Here is a 9,108-nt window from a genome sequence, read left to right on the forward strand (position 1 = left end):
TCCATTTTTAAGACCCCCCCATGTATAAGACACCCCCTACTTTGGGGGAGCCCAACTTTAGAATATGGGCATATGCACTATCCGTGTATAAGACACCCCCAAATTTTTAACCTTATTTTAAAGTAAAAAACACCATAGTCTTATACACGGAAAAGTACAGTAATTGGAGTCTAGTTTTTATGTTGGATATGTGACAGTAACAATTCAATCTGAAAAACCAAATGAATAAATTTCTTTTAAAAAAAAACCCAAGCAAACATTACGTGCCACGAGCGTACAATTCTGAAACTGCGTACACCAGTAGTTGAGCCATACGCTTGTACTGGCATTCACACATAACGTTCAGAAAGTGTACTTCCTGCATACAGTGTATGCAATAGCTGAGGTTGTACACATCAACGACTGCACAGTCTTTCGCACTGGGACCGAAAGTGGGTGATAACCTGGACTGCCTCTACACATTTCAACAGAATGGAATGTGTGAACAGAATTTAATAAGACTTCCTTACAACATCAATAGTGCCACCCTATACATGTATACTCGGAAGTAGGGACGATGGGACATAATCCCAGGGAAGCAGGTACAGGATTGCAGCCCAAGTCCCACTAATTTTCAGGATCCACTGAAACAGAAATATAATGCTGGTCATTGACTGTAGCAGCAAAAGATTTGATTTGGAATGTACCTTTATAAATATTAAGAAGTGTGCTGAGATAATTCTCTCTTGGGAACACAAGACCATTATGGGCCAGTCTATTTAAACAGAAAACGTGTGTGTTTGTGTGAGAGAGAGAGAGAGAGAGTGAGTAAGTAGGGTTTCTTTTTTATATTAATATTTATGGGCTATTTTCCCCAACTTATAGGCTTACAAAGCATATCACAAAGTTTAAGACTGTCACAGTTTTGGTTTTTTTAAAATGCAGCACCCAAACAATACATTTTATTTTATTTATCATCTTTCTGCGCTTTCCTATTTATGGGTTGGTATAAACTGAGGCTGCTACAACAACAACAGCAGCAGTAGCAACTATTATTATTATTATTATTATTATTATTATTATTAATAATAATTTTATACCCCACCCACCTGGCTGGGTTTAGAGCACATCTTTTACCCAAAAGGAATCCTGGGAATTTTAGTATACCCCCTCAGCCAAGCTACAATTCCCATCACCCTCAACAAACGACAGTTCCCACGATTCTTGGCGGCAGGGGAGGGGGGGGGAGTCATGTGCTTTTAAATATATGGTCTAATTTACCTAGGAGTGCTAATTTTCACTCATTTGGTCCTTTAAATGCTTCCTCTTACCTTTGCCCCAGGTGTTTCCTCACCTCCAGGGAGGATCAAAAAACCATCGCTTTGCCCCCGCCCTCCCACAAACAGACATTTTGATTGGGCACCTGCCCACAGTTGTCACGGTGACAGCCAATCAGAAGGAGCGTTCCTAAGACCCATTAAGGTAGAGTCTAGGAGAAACCTCAGACCTGGGATCTGAATGTGGCCCTCTAAGCCTCGCTATTCGGCCCTCGGGACTCCCCAGGCCACACATTCTACTGGCACTGGTCCAAACCTTCCTTGTGTGGTTATTTATTTCCCGCCCCCGACTGGAATATATCCTTGAAGGGTGATAATGCCTCCGGGTTGCCTGGATATTGGGTGGAGAGAAGCGTTTTCAGAAAACCTCTGACCTCCGCTTGGCTGGCCTGCAGCCCACTGTACTAAGGTAAGAGGAATATCTGTTGCTTTATGTGCTTTTTTGCTTTTTGCCCCACTTGCCATGGGCGTGTATAGCCCCATAGCTGTCAACCGTCCCTTATTTGGCGGGAAACTCCCTTATCCCAGCGCCGTGTCCCGCTATGGCATACTGCGGCTGTGCCGCCGAAGGACCCGGATGAGATGGGCAGCCTATGAATTGCTGAGGAGTCTTGAGAGGAGAGCGAGGGCAACCATAGAGAAAGCAGTTCAGAGAGAGGAGGAGGAGGCGGAGGCGCGGGCAGGTGTTCCAAGGGCTAACCATAGAGGGAAAAGCGGAGGAAGGACCGCAAGCGCTTCTCCCATAGATTTGTAGTGGTAGACTAGTATAGATGGTCTGATCTGCGGGTCTGATCTTTGGGCGCTATTTCCCCCCCCCCCTTCTCTTCCTCCCGCCCCACCTGATGGAACTGAGAGCTGCAGATGGAGCACAAGAGAAAAGATACAGAACTGCAGCAGCATCTTCGTAGCTTGGACTTCGTTTTGCGCGAAAAGTGGTTGCTGCTTGTAGTTATTTAATTGCAGTGTTTCATCAGCTGGTGTCTTGAGCAGCAACCTCTGGAACGAAGGGCTAAAAACCGGCGCTGCTCTCCCAAATTATCTGGTCCCTTTTAACTTCGTATTTCAGCTGGCTGACTAAAATCCCTTATTTTGGCTGCTGATCCCTTATTTTCGAGGCTGCTGGTCCCTTATTTTCAAATCTGTAAGTTGATAGCTATGGTATAGCCCTCCTAAGGGAATGCAGCCCCCGGTGTGAAATTAGCTAAACTGCACTACCAGGAACACACACAGCCTACCCTCCCAACATTTCTCCCATGAAAATAGGGACGTCCCGTTCCATAATGATAATTTTACTATTTATTCCTCACACTTCTTACTGGCTTGCCCCAGCCACTCTGGGCAGCTTCCAACAAATATATATGCTGCTGTGAGGTGCTTTGTTTTGTTTTGATAAAATGTCTGATAAAATGGGTTGACAATCCTACTCAAGTACTCAAAGTGTTTGTCCCTCATAGCCTCCAACATTGATCAGGTGAAAATAGGGACGTCCCTACTCCACAATAATCATATTATTATTATTATTATTATTATTATTATTATTATTATTATTATTATTATTATTATTATTATTATTACGTCACCTATCTGACTGGGTTGCCCCAGCCACTTTGGGTGGCTTCCAACAAATATAAAAATAATAATAAAATATTAAACTTTTTTTTTTAAAAAATATCCTATGCAGGGCTACTTTCAGATGCCTTATAAAGGTTTTATAGTTACTTATCTCTTTGGCTCAGGGGTCACATAACTCCATACCCTCCAACATGAAAATAGGGATGTCCTAAGGAAAAGTGGGGCATTCTGAGATCAACTCAGAAACTGGGACGGCTTCTGTAACTCTGGGACTTTCCCTAGAAAATAGGGACACTTGGAGGGTCTGACCTAGCAGAAGTCTGTGGAAGTGGAAGGATGGATGTTTTATCACCACCACCACCTTTTATTTTATTTATTAGATTTGTATACCGCTCTTCGTCAAAAGATCTCACAGAATAAAATACAAGGTAAAGCGCAAGTGAGCAATTAAACGAAAACAGCAAAACAAGACCACCACCCCTCCAGACACATTTAAAAGGCTGTAGAATATTAACCAGCCAAAGGCCTGGTTAAAGAGTAACGCCTGGCGCTTAAAAATATAAAATTAAAGGCGTGTGGGGAATCTCCCTGGGGAAAAAGAGCACCACACAAACAGGGAGGCACCACAGAGAAGGCCTATTCTCGTGTTGCCGCCCTCCGGATCTCGAGTGGAAGGAAGCACACGAAGAAGGGTTTCAGATGATGAACGCAGAGTCCAGGACGGTTTATATGGGGAGAGGCGCTCTTTCATGTTTATTCATTTACAGTGGTACCTCGGGTTACATATGCTTCAGGGTACATACGCTTCAAGTTACACACTCCGCTAAACCCAGAAATAGTGCTTCAGGATGAGAACAGAAATCGTGCTCTGGCAGCGTGGCGGCAGCAGGAGGCCCCATTAGCTAAAGTGGTGCTTCAGGTTAAGAACAGTTTTAGGTTGAGAACGGACCTCCGGAACGAATTAAGTACTTAACCCGAGGTACTACTGTATACTCCGCCTTTTCCCCTGGCAGGCCTCAAGGCGGCTTACAGATAAAAGGGAGAATGGCTAAAAACATGGAAGGAAAATCATTTAAAAAAATAATTAAACATGTATAGATTTTAAACCGTAGACATATAGTTTAAAATACACAGATAATTACACACACACACACACACACACACACACACACACACACAAACAAGCCCAGCATGGCACCAGCCCTTTCATTAAAAGCAGCCAGTTCCCCAAAGCCTGTTGGAACAAGGTCTAGGGCAGGCTTCCTCACCCTCGTCCCTCCAGGTGTTTTTGGCCTACAACTCCCATGATCCCTAGCTAGCAGGACCAGTGGTCAGGGATGATGGGAATTGTAGTCTCAAAACATCTGGAGGGCCGAGTTTGAGGAAGTCTGGTCTAGTTGTTGCATAGCGTTAGATCTAGAGATTGACCATATTGGCCTGAATATAAGCCTCACTTTCCCCCCAAATTCCAACCGTGAAAAGTTAAAGTGCGGCTTATATTCTCGACAGGACGCGGGTGGCGCTGTGGGTTAAATCACAGAGCCTAGGACTTGCCGATCAGAAGGTCGGCGGTTCGAATTCCCGCGATGGGGTGAGCTCCCGTTGTTCAGTCCCTGCTCCTGCCCACCTAGCAGTTCAAAAGCACCTCAAAGTGCAAGTAGATAAATAGGTACCGCTCCAGCGGGAAGGTAAACGGCGTTTCCGTGCACTGCTCTGGTTCTCCAGAAGCGGCTTAGTCATGCTGGCCACATGACCTGGATGCTGTACGCCGGCTCCCTCGGCCAATAAAGCGAGATGAGCGCTGCAACCTCAGAGTCGGCCATGACTGGACCTAATGGTCAGGGGTCCCTTTATCTTTACCTTTTTATATTTGCGACCTTACGGTATGCAGCCCGGAGTGCAGGGCAAACAGCGCCAGGAGTGCGGCAAAGCAGCGCCCGCCCCATGCGTAGTCCCCCCCGTCCTCTCCCCCAAGGCCAGGAAGGGAGAGAGCGAGGAAGGGGAAACACAGCGAGGCTCCCCCCCCCCCGCCCAGTATGCCGCCAGGAGCAGCGAGGAATGGAGCTGCTTATATTTGGGTATTTTTTCTTGTCCCCCCCCCCACTCCAGTTTTAAAGGTGTGACTTATAGTCGGGTGCAGCTTATATTCGGGCCAATATGGTATTTAGGGTGTACTTCTGTGCATGTCTACTCAGAAGCAGACCCCATTGAGTTCAAAGGGACTTCTCCCTAGGTCAGTTGTAGCCTCACCCATCCCGGGTTCTTACCTTACCTTCCTTTAAAGAAGTGAGAGCAACATTGCAATCTCACAATGACCCTTTTGAGGTAGGTTGGAATTCAAGGGACTTGGCCACAGGCACTCACTGTGAGATGAGATCTGAACCGGACTTTGCTCCATGCATGCCCACCATGCTTTCCAGCACATTGTGCCACAACATTCCCAAATCAGTGCATTTCCTTTGGGAATCAAGAAGTTTGGAGGGATGAAGGCCATTGCAATATATAGATATATAAGTAAATAAAAAGAGGAAGGGAACCCATTTAGAAAAGGACTGAAAGGTACAGAGAGGTCTCCAGGTGGGAGCTTCAGGGTTTATTTCTGGAATAGACTTCAGACGACACTGTGCAGTGGTATGTCTCGTTCCCTCGCTTGCCCGTTGGCCAGCTTTGGATCTGCGATGAAGTTGAAGTCTTTTGGCAAGGGTCACAGGTCTTTTCTCCTGCTGCAGGCTGCGCGGCTGCCCATTGGCGTGCGGTTTTGGGTACTGCAGGTTCCATCCGTCCAGTGTTTCTACTGCCCCACCTCCTGGTCTTCTACCATGAAAGATTTTTAATCCCATCTTCTTGGGCTCCATCTTGTCACACCAGAAGCTTTCTCCGTTGGCACCTCTGAAGGTGGCAGCATAAGCACTGCCCCCCCTCCAGTCGTGACCCCAGACCGTTCTGTAGCTCCACCTTTGTCAATATCGCTTTAAGCATCTGTTCTTTCCCTCCCTACAGCAGCTCCAACAAGTCACACAGCTTCATCTGCCTTAATCGATCCTAGTGTTGAGCGATCTGGAAGTGTCTTTGTTTAAGAGGGCTCCTTTCAGCCAGGTGTTTTTCGCCACCTGCCCCACTCCAGGCCGAGAGGCTGGGCTGAACTGAAGCAGTAGGGCGATGAGGGCTTTGCAGGCCTCGGGCAACGGGCCCTGGCTGTCTGGGTAGAACACCCCCTTCTTCTGTCGGCGCGGCATGCTGTGGATATGGGTGTCGTCAAAGGGCATGCAGCCAGTCACCATCACATAAAGGACGACCCCCAGGCTCCACACGTCGTACTTTTTGGGGTCGTAGGGGATGCCCAGGAGTACCTCAGGGGAGGCGTAGGCAGCCGATCCGCAGTAAGTGGTGCTCAAGTCTGGGTACCCGCGGGACTCCCTGCCAAAGCCAAAGTCGGTCAGCTTTGCTCGGCGCCCGTCAGCGGTGAGCAGCACGTTCTCGCACTTGAGGTCCCGGTGCACTAAGTTCCGGTCGTGCAAGTAGCGCACGGCAGCCACTACCTGGACGAAGATGTCCCGGGCGTCTGGGACGCAGGGCAGCTTCCCCAGCTGTTGCACCAGCTGCAGCAGGTCGGTGGAAGCGGCTTCCATCACGATGTAGAGCTTCCCATTGCAGACTTCGATGAACTCAAAGACACGTACAATGTTTGGGTGGCGGATGGCTCGTAAGATGGACAGCTCTCGCGGGAGAAACTTGTGGACGAAATCGGGGGGTGCCCGGCGTCGGTCTACCACCTTGATGGCTAGGGGCCCCTTGTACTTGGCCGAGGTAGCTACTCTCACCTTAGAATAGCTCCCCTCCCCCAGTGTTTGGCCTAGCTTGTAGCCAAGCTCACTTAGCCACCTGTCCCCTCCAGAACTCTTCGACATGGTGCAGGGTGCCGCAGAGAGCTCTGATGGGTTTGACCGGGACTTAGATATTAAAACTGGGACCGGAGGCTTTAACCCATTGTGTGTGGTAGATGTTAACCTGCACCCCCTCCCATGTTGCCACTGAGTGCTTAAGACAGCAGCTTTATACAACCTTATCCCAGGGTATTGTGATGTGCTAGAGTGTCATGGAGTCACCCATCCTTGGGTTGCCAAGGCTGCTGTGCTTGCCTCCTTCATTTCACCTATACTTGTAGGACACGCACAAAACTCAGTGGTTGTAACATCTCTCCTATGATTACCAGTGAATCTCTATTCCTTTGGTCTAAAGTTAGGCCAATGTGGCCATAAGGACTTCAGCAAAAGCGTTCCCGATGGGAGTTTTATTCTACACTGCTATAGCCATCACAAGAAGTGAGGTTGATGGGGGAACATCTGGTGCCTCCACCTCGAAAGATCTCAGGTAGCTTGCTGGAAAATGTCTCCTTCTGAATTCCCAGAGAACTGCTGCCAAGATGGACAGTGCACATTCTCAGCTAACCTGGGTCATTTGAGTGCTTTGTTGTATAAATAACAATAATATTTTTACTCTGCCCATCTGGCTGGGTTTCCCTAGCCACTTTGGGTGGCTTCCAACAAAATATTAAAAATACAATAAAACATCAAACATTACAAATTTCCCTAAACAGGGCTGCCTTCAAATGTCTTCTAAAAGTCAGATAGTTGTTTATTTCCTTGACATCTGATGGGAGGGTGTTTCACAGGGTGGGTGCCACTACCAAGAAGGCCCTCTGCCTGGTTCCCTGTAACTTCGCTTCTCACAGGGAGGGAACCGCCAGAATATTTCAGTTCTTATCATACAGCTGAACAGTTCATCACTTGAAATTTCTGCTCTGAGAGGAGCCAAGGGGGAATCCATGTTTATTATTGCAAGAAGGATTCATGTAAAGGTTGTTCCTCTATATACATTTTAAAGAAATCATTCTACGCATTAGTTTTTCTCATTATTTCCATTTGTTCATTTATTTTATTTCATAAAATTTATACATTGTAAAAAACAAAACCCCTCTCAAAGCGGTTTTCATATTATATTCTTTTAAATGATTTGCCATAGGTTAAATGTGTTTGTGATCTCGCTAACCCTTTATGTTTCCAGTGTCTGTGGTTCTTTCTTTCTCTCTGTTGCAAAGAACTCTGGGAGACCCCTTTCCATTTGCAACAGCTCAAGGAAGTATGAGACAGGGTAAAAAGGTACTAACTGAACTTGTAAGCTGGGCAGATTTGTTAAATTTCATATGATTGATTTAAATTTGGTAGTAAAGCAGGCAATGGACAGGATCACGGAGTCTAGGCATACTGTCAATAAATTTAAAAAATTGGCAACGGTAAGGTGTAGTCTTTGATGCACAGTCTTCATAGGAACAGCCCTATTCAGGCTTAAGATACGATTCTGCTGAACAACTTCTCAGCATCATTTGGTTTCTGTGGTGGAAAGGGTGGGCAGTTTTGCAAGATTTAGCTGTAATGGGTATGGGGTTGCTCGTGCATAAGTTGCAGCCTCTCCTGGTTATGTTGCCTTGTTAAACCTTTCTGTCTGGACAGCCCTTCAATTCGTGGCTGCCTCAGTCGCTAGCAGAATCCGTCAGTGGGCGTTTCTTAAATCTTCTCCAACATAAAAGTTGTTTGACACCCAGTCTCCTCCTACTCTCTCTGCGCGGAGGTCTTCTGCGCAGGGTGGACGTGGGTAGCGGAGGACCCGTGCTCTCCCCGCTGGTGTCCGGTGAAGAGTCCTGGAGCCCTCTCGCCGATTCCCCCATCAGCCCCTCTATATCCCTGGTGTTGCGCTGATTTGCTTCCCCATCTGCGGAGCTGCCTCTCTCCCTGCTGGGCCCTTCTCCAGCATCATTTGAGAGCCTTCCCTCCGCCTCTAGCTCCGATGTCAGTTCCCTGACAGTAGCTTTATATAAAATGATGTACCATGATAATTGTTAAGTTGTGGGTGAACATATCAGACGACACAGCGATTCTTCAAACAGCTCTTGTTTATTCACAGCCAGAACAGAACTGAACTGAAGGGTTCAGTCAGCGTGCTTATATAGAGCTCCAGTACAACGTAATTGTAACAATTTTCTAAAACTATCCAATCACTGAACGTCACTTTTGATCCCTTATTTGCATAACTATCTACAGTATCCCACTGCTGGCCCAGGGTGAGAACTTCAGTACATAACAATAATAATGTTTGTGCGTATGGCAGAGCAGTGTTCGAAACTGAGATATGAAAGCTAGGAACTAAATAGCAGCTGAAACCT

General features: G+C 46.9%; 1 protein-coding gene across 1 annotated transcript; it reads right to left on the reverse strand.

Annotated features, from left to right (window-relative positions):
- Positions 1 to 5,460: 5,460 nt before the first annotated feature.
- On the reverse strand, positions 5,461 to 6,938 carry LOC308576517 (testis-specific serine/threonine-protein kinase 6-like). Its single transcript, XM_081175913.1, has one exon. The coding sequence runs from the start codon at positions 6,794 to 6,796 to the stop codon at positions 5,921 to 5,923; it is 876 nt and encodes a 291-aa protein (XP_081032039.1). The 5' UTR covers positions 6,797 to 6,938; the 3' UTR covers positions 5,461 to 5,920.
- Positions 6,939 to 9,108: the final 2,170 nt, after the last annotated feature.

This window comes from Podarcis bocagei (genome assembly GCF_964188305.1).
Source record: "Podarcis bocagei genome assembly, chromosome: 1".
In the NCBI taxonomy this organism is placed as follows: domain Eukaryota; kingdom Metazoa; phylum Chordata; class Lepidosauria; order Squamata; family Lacertidae; genus Podarcis; species Podarcis bocagei.

Coding starts and splice junctions, on each gene's coding strand:
- LOC308576517 (XM_081175913.1), bottom strand. CDS start 6,796: ATGTCGAAGAGTTCTGGAGGGGACAGGTGGCTAAGTGAGCTTGGCTAC.